Genomic DNA, 20,796 nt, shown 5'->3' with positions numbered 1-20,796 from the left:
GCAGGTCTGGCTTGAGGCCACTAATCATAATGGCTTATGTATATTGAAATATATCAGGAAAGACGCTGAGACTGTGAGGGACAGAGATCAGAAGGCAGACTTCCTTTTTTTTTATATGCATGTCCTAAGATGACATCCATTCAAACTAGTAAATAAAATGAAAGAAATACATTGTGCCCCAACACGAGGGCTGTTAACCTGCAGTGTAGGTAGGCACCTTGCAGCAGGCCTTCTCTGGGTCCTCTCTCATGTCTGTTGCTTCCTGGGTTCTAGCTGCAGAACCTCTGCTACACTAGGCTTAGAAGGGCTACTGCAGGACTCAGGGATGTGGCCCCAGCTCTAGCCCAGCCCTCCTGCTCCAAAGTGGCCCCTGTGTCAATGATCAGATAAATGGGGGCAGGACAGTAGTTGCTATGGCTCCGCCCCCCACCCTGGCAGAGACCCTGCTCACTTGCCATAGGCGGTCTGGACCAAGCTCCTGCCTCCTCCCAGCCTATAAAGCCACCCTCAGTGCCCTTGCCCACTCTTGTCCCCTCCTTTGATACCCAGAGCCATAATGGCAGAGCTCCCTGTGACAGAGATGCCTGGCGATGCTCTGTGCAGTGGGCGCTTCACCATCAGCACACTGATGGGAGGCGATGAGCCCCCACCAGCTGCCTGTGACAGCAGCCAGCCCAGCCACTTAACACACGGCAGCACCTTGTACATGCGCACCTTCGGTTATAATACCATAGATGTGGTGCCGGCCTACGAACACTATGCTAACAGCGCTCTGCCCGGTGAGCCCCGGAAGGTGCGGCCCACCCTGGCTGACCTGCATTCATTTCTCAAGGTAAGCAGAAGTTCAAAGACTGGCCGCTTCCTGGCTGGGTGACTTTGGCATGATTGCCCAACATGTTCTGTTGTGAAGATGACTGGGCATCTTCCTCTAGGGTCAAGATACCCAAATGAATAGTGGACAGAGGTGCCATGAAGCTTGGGGGCACAAGTAATACATATTGTCCAGGCACTGGCAGCACAAAGATAGCATAGCCTGCTGCTTATACAAATGCAGGTTGCACACCACTGGGAGAGACTGTGAGAGGGAGGGAGGGAACATGGTGAGCCCTCTCAAATATCAGCTCACCAGCTTCTCTGTCTGGGAGGCTGGAGGGTCCAATCCCTGTCACCTCACGGTTTCACCAACAGTTGGATGGTCTAACCTCTAACACTCTTCCGTGTTTCAAAGCTTCCCTCTGAAGGGACCAAACAAGACCCCTTGTTTGAATAGGGATGCTGAGATGAGGTACTGGGATGAAGGTCCCAGAGTGAGCTGCGGTTGGTAGGAATACGAAACAGAAAATGGCCATGCTGGAGTCCAGGCCTGGGTTCAAGACTCTCTGTGCCAGAGACCCGGTGTGTGGTGTGTGACATACTGCTTCACCTCTCATCCCGTGTCACTTCTCAGACTGCAGGCTTGTCAGACTCCAGCCCTCTGCCCTAGAGGGGGAGGAGCCTCCCTGAGCAGAAGCATTCTGAATGCTCAGCTTGCTTGCTCTCTCTGGTGTTTCTCCAAGCTTCAAGTAGCATTGTACCCAGGAAGCTGTCCAAGGGCTACCTGTGTGGCAAAGTGGGGCAGGCAAGACTGAATACAGACACCCAGCCCCTAACCCCCATTGCCTGACTCCTATTGGTCTCTGGGCCCCCAGCAGGAAGGTAGCCACCTGCATGCCCTGGCCTTTGATGGACGGCAAGGCCGTGAGCTGACTGATGGACTTGTGGAAGACGAGACAGGCACCAACAGTGAGAAGAGCCCTGGAGAACCTGTTCGCTTCGGCTGGGTCAAGGGGGTGATGGTGAGTGGCTGTGGCCTGGAGCTTGATGTCTAGACGGGGTGGGGGTAGAACCCCATTCAAGCCTCAGCTTTGACTCTCAGGCCCTAGTGAGCAATTTAGACCTGGAGCTCAGTTTGGGCCTCAGTTTCCCCATCAGCAGTGGCCTCCAATTAATTGTATTTGGTGTAGGTGTCCCAAAGTTCTTGGGCGCTCTTGGCCAAGACCCAATCCTAAGAAGATCTCTGCTTAGATACTCACTAGTGTTGTAGCCTTAGGAAAGTTACTTAGCTACTCCTGCCTCAGTTTCCTCACCTGTAATACTGAGCATTAAAATAGTTGTTAGGTGTGAGAGTTCTTGGATCAATGGCTGCTAGGGGGTTATTAGAAGAAATTCCACATATGGCCACTAGAGGGAAGCACTAACACATCGACAATCCCTCCCCTCCCCTCTCATACCACGGTACAGCCTAGTGTTAGCTTAGTATGAAGCATAAGTAAACCTTCAGGAAGTAAAGACTCAAGTGCCCCTGACTTTGAAAGACAATATAGGGTTCTACAAAGATGTGGGGATGGGGTACAAGAGAAAGTAGAACCAGAGCCTTCACCCCTCCCCGGGGGCTCCACATTCAGAGTTGGGACACCCCCTGATCTGTGTTAGCCAGAACCAGGTACACCCTGATTTTCATCTCAGCAGATGAGAGCCTCAGAAAAGAAATCTCATGAGTGTGAAGGTCACACGTCCCTACCTGGCCCTAGTAGTTGGCAGGGCCAAATTTCAGCCCCAGTGATGACCTCTGGCTTTGCCTTTAATATGGAAGCAACCTGAGCTTTGATTTCTGCTCTACATGGGGTGCTGGCTTCAGCTTGGCTTTTGCTGATGCTTCCAGAATACTATGCCCAGGGCCAATAAGCTGCCCAAGGCAGTGGCTGGGGCCTGGCAGACACTGGGTCTGGGACTTGGAACGGGGTGAATGATGGGAAGGCAGAAGCCATTCCCCAGGCCTCCACGGCAGAGTGGGAGGAGGTGGGATAAAAATTGTCCTCCCCTTTCACCCCCCAAGCCAGGCAGTCTGATCCCATGGGAGGGAGAGCACAAGAAGCATCAGGTGTCCTCTAGACCTGGGAACAAGTACACGAGGCTTTGGCTTTGGGCACCTGGCCCTCAGGAAGCCTCTAACCCCACTCTCCTGCCAGATTCGTTGTATGCTCAACATCTGGGGAGTGATCCTCTACCTGCGACTCCCCTGGATTACGGCACAGGCGGGCATCGGTGAGTGCCACCTCAAGGAGAAGGGAATGCACGAGTGCTTGCGTTCTGGCCCCAACCCCTTGGGCTGTAGAGACTCCAGGCTAGGTCTACTCCTTCCCAGTGCACCCTCAGACGGCAGCAGCCACGGGTGGGGTGGAGTGGAAGAGACCATTGGATGCAGAGTCAGCAGTGTCAGGGTACCTCAGCAAGTGGACTTCTAGCACCAGAGTATTTGTGCTCAGAACTGGGACTCTAGAAGACCAGAGTTCAGATGCTGGGTAGCCTTGAGTGCCAACCGTCTCTGAGCCTTGGTTTCCTCGTGGGTAAAACGGGTCTGATGACAGTTCCTGCCTCCAGAGCTGCTGTGCAGCTTGCAAGGTGCTGGAAGACAGCATAGGCTTTAGTACCTGAAGGCTCTCAGTACATGGTAACTACTGCTTTCTTTTTATGGCCAAAGGGGGTGACTTTCTTTCTGTGCCTGCAAACTATTCACACATTGGCACATCAGCTCACCAAGGAAAGTAGACAAACCAACCTTATCTTAGTCTGGGGAGGTGTGTGTGTGTGTGCGTGTGCGTGTGCGTGTGCGTGTGTGTGTTTCACATGCTCTCGTGTGCATCTTTATATTTGATTGTGCAGAGTCCAGAGAAAACCTCAGGCATCTACCTCAGGAGCCATCCTCCTCCTCTGAGATGGGTCTTTCATTGGCCCAGATCTCACTAATTAGACTAGACTGGCTGGCCAGCAAGCCCCAGGGATCTTCCAATCTCTGCCTCCTTCAGTACTGGGCTTGCAGGTGCATGCCACCCTGCCTAGACTTTTGTGTGGGCTGTAGAGACCAAACTCAGATCATCCTGCTTGCAAGCCAAGCACCTTGCTAACTCCCAGGTGCTCTGGCTTTCTTGAGACAGACTCCTGTATATCCCAGGTCTCAAACTCACTATGTAACAACCAAGGATGACCTTGGAGTTCTAGCTACCAGGATTAAATGTGTGTGCCACCATGCCTGGATTATGTGGTACTAGGGCTCAAACCCAGGCCTTGTGCTACTTAATAGACTTTTATTGTCCCAACTGAGCTACATCTCTAGTCTTTATTGTTAGTGAGTTTTATATTTGGGGGCTTTTTGTGGGGGTTGCTGTTGTTTGAAGTGAATTCTGTCTCTCTATGTAAACTTGGTTGTTTTAGAACTTGCTATGTAAATCAGGCTGGCCTGGAACTCACAAAGATCCACCCGCCTCTGCCTTGTGAATGCTGGGATTAAAGACATGTGACAGCACGCCCAGGGCTTCTCTCTCTATTGCCCAGGCTGGCCTTGAACGCTCTACCTCTAAAATGCTGGGGTGACAGGCCTGCACCTCGGCCTCTGGCTGAGACCCACTGTTCTTCAGGTGATAAACTGAGGCTCAGAGAAAGGGACTCGGGTCACATGGGGATTGAGGTGGCTGACCTGAGAAGTGTGTTGATTGAGTTTTGGGGGTGCTCCCATTCACCCCCACACAGTGCTGACTTGGCTCATCATCCTGCTGTCCGTCATGGTGACATCCATCACCGGCCTCTCCATCTCTGCCATCTCTACCAATGGCAAGGTCAAGTCGGGTGAGTTCTGGGGCCATCTTTACCTGGACACCATGCATTCTGAGCTACTGCCCCACCCCTGGTGTACCCCGTCATGCCCACCTTGCTTCTGATGGGGACTTGTAGGGGCTCTTTACCTCTCAAGCTGGTCTCCATTGCCCACCTTGTGGCCCTTGGTCCTGCCCCTCTTGCAGTACACTGTTTCTTCTCTGGCCCTCTGTTCTGCCCGCTAGGTGGCACCTATTTCCTTATTTCCCGGAGTCTGGGACCAGAGCTGGGGGGCTCCATTGGCCTCATCTTCGCCTTTGCCAATGCTGTGGGTGTGGCCATGCACACTGTGGGCTTTGCAGAAACTGTAAGGGACCTACTGCAGGTAAGGGGCCGGGCATGGGGCAGAAGGAGAGAGACAACCCCCCTCCATCCCCCCCCCCCACACACACACTGCTCCTCACTGAACCAGGCCTTCCTTCTCCTGCCTAACCTTCCCTACCAGTGACCAACGCTACATCTGGTCACTTTGAGTGACAATAAAAGTCTTTACTAAGTATAGACCATCCTCACAAGTTCCCTTTGAGTCCATGCTGCCTTTGGGCCATGTTGTCTATGACCACACAGTAGCTCTTTGGGGGAGGGTATGCCCTAAGTGGAGTGGGATTGGGGGTCTGGAGGAGCAGAGGTGAAGACTGAACACACAGCTGGCCTGCTCCCCCCTCAGGAGTATGGCACACCCATCGTAGACCCCATCAATGACATCCGCATCATCGGTGTGGTCACGGTCACTGTGCTGCTGGCCATCTCACTGGCTGGGATGGAGTGGGAGTCCAAGGTGAGGAGGGGATGCTGGGTGGGAGAGGGCAGACTTGGCTCTGGCTTTGCCTCTTCTTAGTGTATCAATTAGGATTGAAGTGTGGCCGCTAGGATAAAAGAAAAACCCTGAGACGTCCTGTAACCCTCCTAAGGATGTGGTGTAGGGCTAGCATGGTGGTTTCCATGGAGCAGGGGAGAGGTGTGAAGATTCCTTCCATCCTGTGACCTGTCCATCCCTGAATGTGGCCCTTATTGACCTGGATCACAGTGGCCACCATCGTCACATCTGTGGTCCAGGCGGAGGGGCAGGGAGGAGTGAAAGAAAAGAAGGGAATTCTCTAGCCACACTCTTAGGCTAAGCCAAAGGTTGTGCACATAACTCCTGCTCACAGCCTATTGGCCACACAGAGCTACAAAGGGAGGCAAGAAAATGTGCTCTTCAACCCTGCTAAATCCCGTATTCAGCCAAATGTCAGAGGTTACATATCAGGAAACCAAAGAATCACTGGGCTATAGCCAGCAGGCTGGACCAGAGGGAGCCTTTGATTTGGCAGGGGCCTGGCTTGCGTGCCTTGCTTCTCCATGTTGCTCTCTGGCCTCCTGGCTCTTCGGTTTCCAGGTGGGTCTGTGCTTCTCCAGCCGCCCTCTTGGCAGTATCTGCTGCTGGGAATGACCACTCCAGACCACCCTACTAACGTAGCCCCCGACCTGACTCCATCATAGCTCCTGTTTCTAGCCTCAGACCAACTTGTTCGCTGTCGCTGACTCCTCACTGTCTGACTGAGATGAGGAGGCAGTCACGTGGGTAAGGGAGTGAGTGACCCTGCAGGCCCCTGAAGGCTGACCTCCGGTGTCCTTTACTCCAGGCCCAGGTGCTATTCTTTCTTGTCATCATGGTCTCCTTTGCCAACTACCTGGTGGGCACACTGATCCCAGCATCTGAAGACAAAGCCTCTAAAGGCTTCTACAGCTACCATGGTGCGTGAGGTCAGGGGCTTCCCTTGGCGGTGGCTCAGTGGATGGGGGTCTGTGTATTTGACTCCTTACATGGGCACAAGAGGCCAGGATCTCCTCCCAAGGCCACAGGCTTCCAGGTATCCCACTGCTGTTTGACTGGGCCCAGTTAGATGGCTAAGCCCTGTGGGTGACTCTGACTTAGGCATTGGTTTTTCCAGGGGACATTTTTGTTCAGAACCTGGTACCCGACTGGAGAGGCATTGATGGTAGCTTCTTTGGCATGTTCTCCATCTTCTTCCCTTCGGCCACCGGCATTCTGGCAGGGGCCAACATCTCCGGGGACCTCAAGGTAAGCAGAGGCTGTCCTACCTGTCACATAACGCATCCCAGAACCCTAGCATCATTCCCAGGATCCCCAGCTCGGCCCTGAAAACCAATGCATTTGCTCATGACTAGGCCTTTGCCTAAGAGACCTAATATGCCCTGTTCTGTTCTTGTTGCTTTGCAAAATTCTGCACCTCTTTCAAATCCCTCCTGCAACATCTCTGCCTGACCTTCTGTCCACCGTGATATGTTCCCGGCATAAGGTGTCAGCCCGATGTCTCTGGCTCTATTTCCAGCTTAGAGTCAGACACTAGCTAGGTGTTTCGTGTGTTTGTTGATTGAATGGTAGTGAATGGAGTCAACGCAGCAGTGTGAAGTGCAGTGCAGTGAGTGATAACAGAAGGTCCAGCAGAGCTCCTGGGTGGGAGTGGGCCTAGAGCTTTTGTAAGACGAGACAACGGAATGGCCTTTGCCTGCAGAAACCAAAGAGATGGGGGTGTGCCAGACAGTGGGCCAAAAATGGTATTGTGTTGAACTCTGACCTTAGTCTCCCTCCCCCTTGAAGGCTTTCCTCAATTGTGCTTCTCACAGAATTAAGAATTGGGTGTGGTGGGCACAATAGGTGTGGTAGACATGGTAGGTGTGATAGTGGGCACGGTGGGCACTGTGGTACAGGCTTGGGATCCCAGCCCTCATAAAGCTGAGGCAGGAGGATCAGGAAAGTTGAAGCTCATTCTTTACTACACAATGAGTTCAGAGCCAGTCTGGGCTCTGCGAGGCACCGTTTTTTGCCAAACCAAACCAAGAGCAGAGCCTCCTATTGAGTGAGGTCTGAAGAGAAGGATGCTTGCTTACCACACTCTCTCAAGAGAGCATCTGGCAGAAGACCTTCAGCCTGACCCCTCTTCAAGTCCTGTTAACTGTCAGTGTCATTGTCTTGGTTAGGGTTTTACTGCTGTGAACAGATACCATGACCAAGGCAACTCTTATAAGGACAACATTTAATTGAGGCTAGCTTACAGGTTCAGAGATTCAGTCCATTATCATCAAAGCAGGAGTTTGGCAGCATCCAGGCAGGCATGGTGCAGGAGATGCTGAGAGTTCTACCTCTTCATATGAAGGCCGCTAGGAGAAGACTAGCTTCCAGGGAACTAGGGTCTTAAAGCCCATGCCCACAATGACACACCTATGCCAACAAGGCCACACCTCCTAATAGTACCACTCCCTGGGCCAGGCATATACAAACCACCACAAGCTTCTCTCCCCAGTGCCCAGCATCAGGGCCAGCAGCTATCTGAGAGCCCGGTGCGGTGGCATGTTGTAGTGCTCTCTGTCCTCAGGCCTTAAGTTGACTCTTGGGCGTGGCTCTGCCCTTCCTGTGGGATTGTGTTTAGCAACGGGGCACTCACTGTGAGACTCTGGGCAATCTCTGTAAGCCTCAGCTCCCCCAGCTGTAAAGTGAGATCAACAGAGCAGGTGGAGACAGAGGGCTGATTCTTGTCAAGCGCTTAGAGCAGAGAATGGGAGAGCAGGGAGCTGGCACTTGTCTCTGCCCTGTTGCCACCATGCAGATGAGTAAGCCAAGCACAGAGAGGGTCAGAAGCTGGCTATGGTCACATGGCAGTGAGGAACCACACAGTGTAAGCTTGTAGACCGGGGAGGTCTCACTTAATGTTATTTGTGGCTTGAAAAATGATTGCTATGTATGTGTGGTGTGCACGTATGAATTCGGATGTGCACATGCTACAACATGCATACAGAGGCCAGAGGATAGCTTCTAAGAATTTATTCTCCCTTTCCATCATGGGACCTGGGGATCAAACTCAGGTTATCAGGGTCTGTGCAAGCACTTAACCCACTGAGCTGTATCACTGGCCCCACTTTATAGACCGTCCCATATTTTGTGTGTATATGACATGTGTGTGTGTACTCATATGTGTAAGCTTAAGGATGTACATACAAGGCATATGTAATAGGATTCAGGGGATGGCCTTGGGTACTGGTCTTTACCTTCCACCTTGTTTGAGACTGGGCTTATTTACTGTCTACTCTTGTACACACTGGGCTAGCTGGCTCGTGAGCTGGAGAGTCCCCTGTCCCTGCCTCCCACCTGGCCTTGAGAGCCCTAGGATTACAGATGCAAGCCGCTGCGCTGAACTCTAGGTGGATCCTGAAGCTCTGAGCTCAGGTGCTCATGCCTGTGTAACACTGTGCTGGCCAGGGATGCGGAGTGTATGGCATGGTCCTCATCCACACGTCCCATTTATGAGCACTTTTTTTACACCAGGTGGGGAAACTGAGTCTCAGAGAGATGTGGCAGGACGTCACAGAGCACACTGCTAGGAAGAGATGGGCTGGATTTGCCAGCCAGTCTCCAGATCTCAGACCAAGATAAGGATGGCAAGTAGAGGCTGAGGGCTAAGTGTTCTTCCTGTGCCTGCAGAGTCCCCACAAACCAGGGGCCTTAAAATACACGGCCTTCAGCTCAGGAGCCCGGAAACCTCAGTGAAAGCGTTCACAACATGCCTGTGCCTCTCTAAAGGTCTGAGGACCAGTCCTTTCCAGCTTTGTCCTAGCTGTGTGGTATCCTGACAATGTTGCCCTGAACTGGCAATCATTTTAACCTGTGTCACTCTTAGCGATGGGTGACATCTCTATGTACCTTCTTCTTCTAATATGACACCAGTCATCCGCTGAGGCCCACTCTAATCCAGCATGTAGCAGGACCCGCTGTGCTTGGGTCTGGGAACCCTGACTACGGACAGGGAGGGAACAAAGGAAGGACAGACACATGTACAGGAACACTGGAGTCTGGTGGAGGCTCAGCACTCGATTAGAACACGCCTCCTACCACCAGCAACCCAGAATCTCTGCATTACCTATTTATTAAGTACAGCACAGGGGAGAGGTAGGAAGCCTTGGTAGGAAGCCTCTGTAGGTGAGCAGCCTCAGGCTGTAAGCATCTAAAGGAGGAAGAAGCCTCAGATGCTACCAGTCTTTGTCTATAGGAGGCACTCACTTAGACTCCTAAGGAAAGCTTTGTCAAGCCTTTAGAGTCTCACCAGGGTAAGGCTTTGTCATTCCCTTGGGGCTAAGGTCTCAGAATCCTTGACACAGTCACTCAAGATTTCAGTCACTCAGGGAATCCCTGCTCCTTACAAGAATGACCTCATCTCTGTTTACAGCTCCAAGGACCTCTTAGCAAATAAGGGCACATTCTGAGGTTCTGGGTGGATGTGTATTGAGGAGTTCAGAGAATGCTCATCACAGTAGACATTGGGTTAAGACCTCAGCTGAGACCTAGGAAGTCCTTTGGTGTGAGAAACTCCAACATCTCCACACTCAGGTGGCCATGGCATTTTGGAATGGGGGCTAGTACCTCACTGGACACGACTCAGGCCATTGGGCATCCCTAGTAAGGTTAGGGTTATAGGATCCCCTAACAGAGACCCCAGCAGATTCCAGGGTTGCCACCACCTTCCACTGTGAAACTCTGCCTTCATTTCTCTGCATTCGGTCTGTCAGCCTGCCTTTTTACATTGCAATCTGTCTACTGGGCCTCATGCAGCACTGGAAGGTTTGCAGACAATCAATTCACGGCAGGCTTGGCCTTCCCCCCTGGGTTGGGGTCTGGGCCTCTGGTTTGAGCTTGCTGTGGAAGAGCAACCTCTGCGGCTACTGAGGAACCAGCTTCCGGAGTCTGAGGCTGTGAGCCCACAGGCACCTGCAGCTCTTGTAAAGCCATCTCCCTCACATCCTGCCTCCCTCAGCTCCTCACTAGCTGGGTGGGATCGTACAGGCCATATCTCAGGAAATTGTGTTTGAGAAAGTGCCCAGGAGGTGGCTATGATCTGTGGGGGTGGGCAATGGATGTCACTATTGTTGGGGAGAAAAATCTTTCTTAGAGCAGGAGAATGCTTGGGGAATGTTTTCTGTCTCTTTATTGCTGGAGAACCAGACCAATTAACTAGTTAATGATGATTCACTGTGATACATAGAACTAGTGAAGAGGATTTGGCTGCATTTCCAGCGGTAGCCGGCTGCCTCAGGTGAATCTGAGGTGAAGAGCCAGGCACAGGGCCCCCTCCCACCACTACTCCCAGTGAGCCTTACCATGGGCCCTCTGGGTGTGATATGGAGCTGATGAGGTTTCTCATCTTAACCCTGGGATCCCAAACTGGGATCAAACCTTGTAGTTCCTAAGTCATGGACGCACTTCTTCCAGGGCTGGACAGATTCTGAGGGTCCAAGGTCAGGGTCTGCTGTTCGCCCTGGCCTCTGCCAAGGCACTAAGGCCCAAAGGGATCCCACAGGCTGCCTGATAATACTATGCCCTCCCACAGGATCCTGCTGTAGCCATCCCCAAGGGAACACTCATGGCCATTTTCTGGACCACCATCTCCTACCTTGCCATCTCGGCTACCATCGGTGAGTAGCCAGCACGGCACGGATGGCAAGATGAGAAAAGTGGATCAGCCCTGTAGTAGGGCTGGAGGAGGCTGCAGTGTGGGGCTGGCCTCTAACCGAGAGAGCTCTTTGGGGTGACCCTTGAGCCCTGCTTCTGGGGGCACCCATCACCTCTACAGTGACAGTAGTATGTTCACGGTGAGTGAGGCCAGACTAGGCTCCTCTGATAGCTAAAAACATTGCCGATTCAGATTCCTGCGTGAAGACCATGCACAATGTTTAATGATCACGTTTAATCTGGACTCTGCCATTGCCTTAGAGAAGAAAGCCAGGGTTCTGAAGGGTAGAACCTCTGTACTCATTTACAGCATTCGCCTTGGAGGCGAGCTGTTCACAGGTGGCCAGGGGACTCGAACTTTCTCATGGGCTCTCGGGGACTGAAAGTCAGGTCTCTGCTTTAAGGACATAGAGCCCATCCCTTCAGCTCTCCCTGCCTTGGGTTAACAGTGGGCAACAACAAAAATAAGGGTATTACCTTGCTCAGATTGTCAGGATCCCCCAAATACCTCCATACCTGCTACTATCATTAACACTGTCACATGATAAGCCGCCCTGTCCACAGTGTCTTACCCTCTGCAGAGGTGGCCATCAGCCTTTGGAGATGGGGAAGAGGGTAAAGAGAAGAAAGGGACACACACACACACACACACACACACACACACACACCTCCACACACCTCCCTCCTTTCAGGCTCCTGTGTGGTGAGAGATGCCTCTGGGGACGTGAATGACACCATGACTCCTGGTCCAGGCCCCTGCGAAGGGCTAGCCTGTGGCTATGGCTGGAACTTCACAGAATGCTCCCAGCAGCGCAGTTGCCGCTACGGCCTCATCAACTACTACCAGGTATAAGCCGTGGGCCTGGCTGCTGGACACCCAATGTGGGCTGAGATGTCAGGACCACAGCCTGCTGTGGGGAAGGGACGCCCTGCGGTGTTTCTAGTTCAGCATCCCCCACATTCCCACAGACCATGAGCATGGTATCTGCCTTCGCACCCCTGATCACAGCCGGCATCTTTGGCGCCACCCTGTCTTCTGCCTTGGCCTGTCTTGTCTCGGCTGCTAAGGTCTTCCAGGTGAGGTTGCAGAAAGAAGGCCTCTGGGGGTGGTGGCTTATGGCTAAGAAGAGCTGAGTAGGAAGATTCCCCACTTCCCCATGCCCCTCCCATCCAGGCTGCCGTGAAGTGGGTCATGTGATATGGGTCTGGGTGGAAGGGAAGGGAAACAGGCTAGCAAACTCTTAAAGGAAGTAGCCCTGTCTCTGTGGCGAGGCAAGGGCTGGGTTATTTACCATTCTCAGAAGTGGAAACCTGCTGAGGTGTGGGCACCCAGGGTCAGGGGCACGGTTGGCCCCGGGAAGGGCACAGGGGAGGTCCCAGCTAGAGTTTGAGTGTGGTGTTCATTCACTGTCCGCAGTGCCTGTGTGAAGACCAGCTGTACCCTCTGATTGGCTTCTTTGGCAAAGGCTATGGCAAGAACAGGGAGCCTGTGCGTGGCTACCTGCTGGCCTATGCCATTGCTGTGGCCTTCATCATCATTGGTAAGGGGCTCTTCCTCCTGTGAAGGTCCTCGGACCCGCTCCCCTTACCCCCGTGTCACTGGGCACTCAGTGAACAGCACTTACTTGGTGTTGGGGATGGGACCAATCAGAGCCAGGCACAAACTAAACACTGCTTTACTATCAAGCCACACACCAGTCCCAGAGCATGAACCTTTGCCTGGGTGAAGCCCAGCCTGGAAGGCCCTTGGAAGGCCACACAATCCTTTCCCCCTCCAGACAGAGTGGCCAACCGAGTCACGCCAGGTAGTGAGGGAACTTCTGTGTCTTTCCTGCTTTCTGCATTCCAGTGTCCTGACAGCTGGGACACCACCCCTCCGCCCCAAGGACACCGGCTAGCTCAGTCACTATCTGTCTACATGCATAAACTAGACAAAGCCAGCCTCTCACCCAAGTAGCGGTTAGGTAGACTGGTCTCTGCTGGCTTTGCCCTACTCCTGCTCCATGACCGTTGATAAGTCCTTTCTCTGAGCCACTGTTTGCTCCGCTGCAGAGTAAGGGGCAGTGCATAGCTCGTAAGCCTCAGATGGGCAGAAAGGGAGCGTGTGGGAGGGCACAACCCCATACAGATGCACATACCCAAATATCTCCTGGTTAATGCAGCCGAGGACGCAGAATTCAAAAAAGATAAGCGACTACCCTATTACGTGACATTCCCTGCTCCACTCCCTATGCTTTCTGTGGAAATCCCCACTCTGTCCCTTCCCTTCTTCCTCCCCCCTCCCACCGACACCTTCCTGTTAGAGTTAGATCCCTGCTGCTCAGGTTGGTCCCATTCGTCACCCACCCATTAGACTTGCCCGAATAGTCTGGTTGCTATCGCCCAAAGGAAGATTCTAGATACTAGATCCTCCATCAGATGAAGAAGTGGCTCACCTAGGAGATGGAGAAGTGAGTCGTCTGGCCTTCTCAAGATCCACCCCTGTCTCCTCCTGCTCAGGCGCAGGCCCGTTTCTTCGAGCTGTAGGCTTCTGGGTGGTACTTTTGGGCTGATGATTCTGACTTAGCCCAACTGAGGACTACGGCCCTAAATACTCAAGGGGACCTAATAAGATTAGGTGAAGAAATACCTGTCCCCAATGTGCTGCTTGTCTTTCTCTGGGCTCCCCAGAGAGACCCTAAGCTCAACATACACACGTTTATGTGAATGTACTGGGGCCAGGGAGACAGGGGAGAGAAAGCCCACTGTGGACAGGACTGGGAAATGTTCTCAGGGGTCCTGGGTCACATTGACAAATGCATTCCTTACATTTATTTGAGGTCAAAAAGTGTCATGGCCACTGTCCTTAGTCACCCAGTAGCCTGAAAAGGCCCATCCCCCTGTCTTCTACCTTCTAAATATTTTTATACATTTGTTATGGGGGAGCAGGAACACATGAGGGTCAGAGGACAGGCTGCAGGAGTCCCCTTCTTCCAGCATGGAAGGCCAGCAGGCTTGGTGGGCAGCATCGATGCCTGCTGAGTGATCTTGCCGGCTCCCTCCGTCTTCGTAAAAACTGACCCTTGGAATTTCATGGGGCAAAGGACTCGCTTCCCAGATGAGAAGGTTGAGCTGACTGAGCATCCAGGCTTAGCTGTGCTAGGGACCATCTTGCGAGTGTGTGCCAGGCAGCTCCTGTGGTGGAGCCCCAATGTGTTGCCCCTCTCTCTCTGGGTCTTCGAAGCTGAACTCAACACCATCGCCCCCATCATTTCCAACTTCTTCCTCTGCTCCTACGCCCTCATCAATTTCAGCTGCTTCCATGCCTCCATCACCAACTCACCTGGTAAGCAGACCCTCTCCCAGCCACAGGAAAAGGTGGTGGTGGTGGGGAACGAGGTGGGGGAGGACGGGGAGGCGTAGTGGAGGTGGACAGCCTACGTTTAAAACCACAGGAAGGGAATCTTTGTACCCTAACAAAGCCAGCCATTCTTTACAGAGCACAGTGCATCCTTTACGGGGGATGGAGGTTGTTCTATAGTTCCACCCTCCATCAATTTCTCGGGTGTCAGAAGTCTTGATTGCTCAGAAAGGGATGAATTTCCCAGTCACACGGAAGGTGTAGCTGTTTGTGCACAGATAACCGCTAGGGGGCGCCGTTTATACTGCTGCAATTTAATTGCATAGATTTTTGGAGTGGTGGTTCTGCTCCTGCGGCTGCTGCAAACCTTCTAGCAGATGGCAATAGAGAGCAGAGGGATACTTGAATCCCAGATCTTCAAAGGGCCTGTTATCCCGCCACTTTCCAGACAGAACACACTGTGCCTGGCACTCTTAGAGATGCGTCATAGTACAGTGGTCACTAGAAGTGGCCCTAACCTAGCACAGAGCCAGGCAGATTCAAGTCCTCTTTCCATCCCTTTAATCCCCTGGGTTCCATAAGACCCTTGGGATCTGGTACTGTTGCTGATGTTGGGACTGTGTTTGACCAGGGCTGGATGTTCCCTTCCTGGTATAGCTTGTCACCATGGTGAAATAAATGCCCAACAGGCAAGATTGTGGTACTCCCTAGAGCCTTCCTACCCCACCCCAGGAGTTAAGGTTGGTAGGGCCCTAGAGGTAGTACAGGCCAGGACAGCAGCACCCGATTGTGGAAGCATGGAGATTGCTGTAGATCTGGGAAGGAGAATGCCCCTGAGCATGCGCATGTGCACTGGCCTGGCCCCGCCCAGGATGGAGACCCTCCTTCCGATACTACAGCAAGTGGGCGGCGCTGTTTGGAGCAGTGATCTCAGTGGTCATCATGTTCCTGCTTACCTGGTGGGCTGCTCTCATTGCCATCGGAGTCGTTCTCTTCCTCCTGCTCTATGTGATCTACAAGAAACCAGGTGTGTGGCCGCTGACCCCTGAGGCCCCCAACTCCCTGCCTGGGTAGCCATGTAGCCTGGCAGGCCCCTCATCCCAGCTGGAGCCAGGCCTTGGCCTCACCCTCAAGTGGGACTCAGGCTGACCTCTACCGCAGCCTTCCTGAGCGGGGTGCTCAAAGGAACATGCCCACTGAGAGCCAGATTTCTTCTGTCAGATTCCTAGAGGGGCTACCTGCTATCCTGTACATACAGGGCAGGGTGACCAAGAGTGACTGTGCAAAGGTGGGCACTGAGAAAGACTGTCTACCTGCATGTAGCAGGGTCCTGGATGGACTGCAGTCTGAGGGAGGTAACCCAAAACCTCTACATCTGAATGTGGCCTTCTAGATGGTCACAGAGGTCTGCTTGTCTAATGGGAGTTCAACCCCTAGGTCCATGTCCTTGAATTAGGTGGCCATATATGTGGCACTTGGCGTCAGACCTGCACTCATTAGGAACAGAGCTGCCACCTGTCCATCCATCCACGGCCTTGCTCCCAAGGTGCTCTGTGCCTAAGAGCGCAGGATAGTCCCTCCTCCCCCCCCCCCACCCCCCCACAGGACTGGTTGCTTCCTGCAATTCTGAGTCTTGTTCTCGACTCTCTACCCACAGAGGTGAACTGGGGTTCCTCAGTACAGGCTGGCTCCTACAACCTGGCCCTGAGCTACTCCGTGGGCCTCAATGAGGTGGAAGACCACATCAAGAACTACCGGTGAGCAGGGCTTCGGGGCCAGCTGGGAGCCTGGAGCCAGCCATGGTCCAGGATGGTAGCATCAAGGTGGAAGAGTCAGTGTAGGACTGAGGTCAGGTGCTGCCTGATAGAGACAAAGCAAGGGAGAGGTCCTCGTGTCTCAGCTCCCACAGTGGACACCATGATGTCAGGATCACATGGTCTGATTCCCATGACACAATCCTGGTTTGGTGACAGTGACAAGCCTGCCCTGGGTGCCCTTCAAAGTTGGTCCCCAATGGTGAGGAAGGTCACTCACCTTCCATCTTCTTCTTACCTGGTTATAGTAGATTCAGTAAGATCTATGACCCACCTACTGTGACCACAGACACTCACGACAAACCTCCGAGGGTACCAACCTCAGACACAGAAAAGGACCAGAGAGGTTTGGAGATGTTAACAACCCCTGTTTGCCCAGATGGTAGATGAACCAATGAGTCTGGCTCTGATTGACAGGAGCGCTTAACCTGTGCTGCCTCCCAACATAAAGGTTCGGGCACTGGGCAAGGTACAGTGAGTTTTTAAACAATGGCCTCCTTATGAGTGATCGTTACTCTGCTTTTGCCACACTGGGGTTGCCAGGGCAAAGCAAGTAGGTAGACTGGTGTGTCTGATGGCCCAGGCAAGAAGGACAGGGATACTTATAATATCATGGCCTCAAAAAATCCTGAAAGATCCCTTGAATCACAGCCTCCCCAACGTGTCACAATATGTGTCCCAGTGCACACAAGTTTCACCCAGGACCACCAGGATTCAGGAGTCCGAGAGCATCTTCCTTTAGCAGGAAGGCCCTAAAGCATCTTTTCTGATGCCTCACGCCGTGCTCTTCCTTTTCCTAGCCCCCAGTGCCTGGTGCTTACAGGGCCCCCCAACTTCCGCCCAGCCCTTGTGGACTTTGTGAGCACATTTACCCAGAACCTAAGCCTGATGATCTGTGGCCACGTGCTCATTGTGAGTACTCCTGGGAGGCTGGGTGGGGAGTGGGGGGAGGACACCTATACCCTAGGGTGTGGGGGAACCTGGATGCAGTATCTACCCAGGGATAGGAGAGGCAGGGGAAGTGGACCTAGCAGAATCTGGCCAGGTCTTTCTTTTAAAACATGGTCTCATGAAGCCCAGGCTGGCTCAATTCACTCTGTAGCTGAGGTTGACCCTACATCTACCATCCAAGTGCTGCATCTAGCTTTCATTCTCTTTCACTTTCCCTCGTCCGCTCTAACGAAGAGTACCAGTCATTGCTTCCGAGTCTCAGGGGAGCCTCTAGGACAGGAGAAGGGCTGAGCAGGCTGGATGGTGAGGGAGGACAGCCATGATACCACCTGTCCCTCACCCACAGGGACCTGGCAAGCAGAGAGTGCCCGAGCTCCGGCTCATCGCCAGTGGACACACCAAGTGGCTGAACAAGAGGAAGATCAAGGCCTTCTACTCTGACGTCATAGCTGAGGACTTGCGCAGTGGCGTCCAGATTCTCATGCAGGTATCCTGACCAGACTTCCTAGAGGACTCAATCAGTGAGGCAGCATGCATGGTAGACTGTGCTGGTCTCGCTGAAGTTTCAGTGGCTGCAGTGCGATCTCCACTTGCTTATGTCTCAAGCTACGCTGGTTCAAGAGCGCCCAGGACTCCTGGGAACCTGTGGGGACTGTGTGGCTTTGCCCAGATCCTGTTTCTGCCTTATCTGAGTCTAAATTTAGTTTAGGTTTTTAAATTTTTTTCTCTTTCAGTATCAGTATTGGGCCTAGGGCCTTGATGTCATTTTACTAAGCAAACAAACCAAAAAGTATCTGAGACTAAGTATCACTAAATTATCCCGGCTGGCCTTGAGCTCGCTCTGCAGCCCAGGCGCGCTGTGACTTGCAATCCTCCTGCCTCACCTTCCAGGTTAGCTGGGAAGCCTTTCCCCCTCTTACTTTTTTCCAGATATAGTTTACACTTAGCAAGGTGGAAACCATGAAGTATCAAATGTTTGCATATGCGGCCACCCCACAGTGGTGATAACCATGGCTCAGATGACATCTAGACTGTCCCGCTGGGCAGTGAGTTCACTGCTCCGTGTCTTCATGGAAAGGATCTGAGAATCCTTTCTAATGGCTTTAGCTGTTTCTCAACTTGGGAAAAAAATGTGTGAGGTCTCTCCCAAGTTTCCCCGAAAACGTTTTAGAAGTAGGTAGAGGTAATGAGGCAGTGAAGTGTGCGCTTGGTGTCTGGTTGTTCTGTGGGTTCCTTTTTTCTTTTGTTTTGTTTGAGACAAGTAACTACCATGCAGAGCATGCTAGCTTTTCACTCATTGTGTTGCCAGGTGTACCCCAAATTCCTCCAACTCATGCAAAGGACCTCCTGTTTTAGCTTTGGGAGGTTGGGGGGCTGATACTTGGGGAACAAGTACAGGGTCTTCTGTGTGCTAGGCAGGTGCTCTAGCACTGAGCAAAACCATTATGTGCCTCAGCTTCTTGGTGGCTATGACTAGAGGCAAGTATAGCATGTCCAGATAGATAGATAGATAGATAGATAGATAGATAGATGATAAGTGGATGGATGGATAGATAGATAGATGGATAGATAGATAGATGAGAAGTGGATGGATAGATAGATAGATAGATAGATGATAAGTGGATGGATGGATGGATAGATAGATGGATAGATAGATAGATAGATAGATGATAGATAGATAGATAGATAGATGATAAATGGATGGATTGATGGATAGATAGATGGATGGATAGATAGACCTATATAGATATAGAGAGATACATGAATTTGTTTTGAATTGTATACTTTTAAATGATTAATTTCTTTTGGAGACAAGGTCTTAACAGTGTGGCCCTGGCTAACTGAAACCATCTATGTAGATCTTCAGGCTAATCTCTAATCCACAGAGATCTGACTCTTGTCTCTCCCTGGGCCGAAATGGTTTACTATATTAATTTCACTCCAAATATTTTAAAGAATCCTGACATGGAAGAGGGAGGAGATGGAGAGGCAGGGGGAAAACAGAGGGAGGAAGGGAAGGAGGGAAGGAGGGGGCGTGAAAGGGAAGACCCTGACAGGATGTGGACATCTGTAACCCCCACACTTTGGAAGCAGAGGCAGGAGGATTGACAAAAGAGGGAGGGGGGGAAGAAAGTGGGAGAGACAGGGAGGAAGGGAGGATATTCAGACTAGGTGGCCCAAGGGTCCTGTAACTTGACACACAAACTCAAGTCTCATGCTTTCTGTATAGACAGAACCCTGAGCCCCTTGGCCTGGGTGGGAGGGGTGGCTGGGAGGAGCAAAAGCCCCTCCCTGGTCATCTGTCACAGGACAGAGCCCCTGTGATCCTAGGCCTCAGTGCTAGACCACCCTCTGACTTGACTCTTCTCCCCGACCCCGGGTAGGCCTCAGGGCTTGGAAGAATGAAGCCGAACATTCTGGTGGTTGGATTCAAGAGGAACTGGCAGTCTGCCCACCCAGCCACCGTGGAGGACTACATTGGCGTCCTGCAGTGAGTGAGCGTGCAGGTGCAGCCTGTGAGCTGTCGGTTTGGGACACCGGGGCTTCCTGGGTAGAGGGAAACAGAGCAGAGGCTGGGTGTGTAGACACCTGAGTTACTTGGTGAAGGCTGAGGTGGAGCTACCAGAGGGTGTCTCCCCTTGACCTTCATAGACACTGAGGTCATCAGGGACTTGGCAGCAGAGAGGAAAGTGGGCCAGGTGTGAGACTCTGGGGAGCCGTGGGCACGGTGGCAAACTGGAGAAAGCCCTGGCCAGTTGTGCTCCTGGGATACAGGCTTGGGGTCGCAGGAACTTTCAGCTTTTCAGAGGAGCCGAGAAGGATGGCTGTTAAGGGAAAATCCTTGAAGCTCACAGTTGCCAGGCTCACAGCTCTGAGGTGGGACAGGGAGCAGAGATGGGGAGCTAGGCCTGAGGACAGTCCCAGAAGGCTTCGGGGTTGACTCTTAGCCTCAGCACCTCCACTTCTTGCCCTTCCAGATGTAGGGGATGCCTGTCTGGATTGCTTTCCGCTGTTGTCCCGTATTAAAATATAAGGCTGAGCTTTGAGGCTCTGCAGCCCACATCTGGGTCTGCTGTTAACCTGCTATATAACTCAGCTCTGACTGTGGCTGCTTCTACCACAATTATGTCATGGGGTAGAAAATCTGGCCCCCAGGCTTCCCGGGACTCCAGTGTCCAAGACAGTCTGAGGAGTCTAATGAAGGTCAAGCATAGCCCAATGGGTCAGACCCTCGGGGAGGTCTTGGTATTATCAGTGAGACAGTAAATACACTCTTGGGTCAGAAGTCTTCCAGACATCCTTTATAGCTGACCTGTCACGTGAGGGAGGCCATTCCTATGTGCACACCTGTCCGTGGGCTTATAGTCCCAGCCACATAATCTTGGTCCCAGCTACTCCGTTCCTTACTGTCTGACTGTGAGGAAGCTACCTCGACCCCAGGACAGGATTTCCTGTGTAAAGTGGAGTCACCAAGCCCCACTGCTGCCCCACTGCTG

The 20,796-nt window shown here is 52.5% G+C and overlaps 1 protein-coding gene across 3 annotated transcripts in view; it reads left to right on the top strand.

Moving 5' to 3' along the window:
* The first annotated feature begins 496 nt into the window (after positions 1 to 496).
* Slc12a3 (solute carrier family 12 member 3) overlaps positions 497 to 20,796 on the top strand; it is a 38,066-nt gene continuing 17,766 nt past the window's right edge. For 2 of the 3 annotated variants that reach the window (XM_029480719.2, XM_021169854.3), the window contains exons 1-18: positions 499 to 832; positions 1,689 to 1,835; positions 3,009 to 3,084; positions 4,567 to 4,662; positions 4,875 to 5,014; positions 5,357 to 5,467; positions 6,315 to 6,426; positions 6,624 to 6,754; positions 11,073 to 11,157; positions 11,887 to 12,041; positions 12,164 to 12,271; positions 12,612 to 12,735; positions 14,418 to 14,519; positions 15,406 to 15,561; positions 16,192 to 16,291; positions 17,149 to 17,260; positions 17,646 to 17,786; positions 19,684 to 19,790. In XM_029480719.2, the coding sequence (XP_029336579.1) occupies positions 557 to 832; positions 1,689 to 1,835; positions 3,009 to 3,084; positions 4,567 to 4,662; positions 4,875 to 5,014; positions 5,357 to 5,467; positions 6,315 to 6,426; positions 6,624 to 6,754; positions 11,073 to 11,157; positions 11,887 to 12,041; positions 12,164 to 12,271; positions 12,612 to 12,735; positions 14,418 to 14,519; positions 15,406 to 15,561; positions 16,192 to 16,291; positions 17,149 to 17,260; positions 17,646 to 17,786; positions 19,684 to 19,790 (2,279 nt within the window). In that variant the 5' untranslated portion in view covers positions 499 to 556. Of the gene's footprint in view, positions 833 to 1,688; positions 1,836 to 3,008; positions 3,085 to 4,566; positions 4,663 to 4,874; positions 5,015 to 5,356; positions 5,468 to 6,314; positions 6,427 to 6,623; positions 6,755 to 11,072; positions 11,158 to 11,886; positions 12,042 to 12,163; positions 12,272 to 12,611; positions 12,736 to 14,417; positions 14,520 to 15,405; positions 15,562 to 16,191; positions 16,292 to 17,148; positions 17,261 to 17,645; positions 17,787 to 19,683; positions 19,791 to 20,796 lie in introns of all 3 variants that reach the window. The other variant, XM_021169855.3, reaches the window with a different exon arrangement.

The sequence above is a fragment of the Mus caroli genome, unplaced genomic scaffold (genome assembly GCF_978045245.1).
Source record: "Mus caroli unplaced genomic scaffold, Mus_caroli_1 scaffold_10, whole genome shotgun sequence".
Classification (NCBI taxonomy): domain Eukaryota; kingdom Metazoa; phylum Chordata; class Mammalia; order Rodentia; family Muridae; genus Mus; species Mus caroli.
This window is presented reverse-complemented; position numbering and strand designations above follow the sequence as displayed.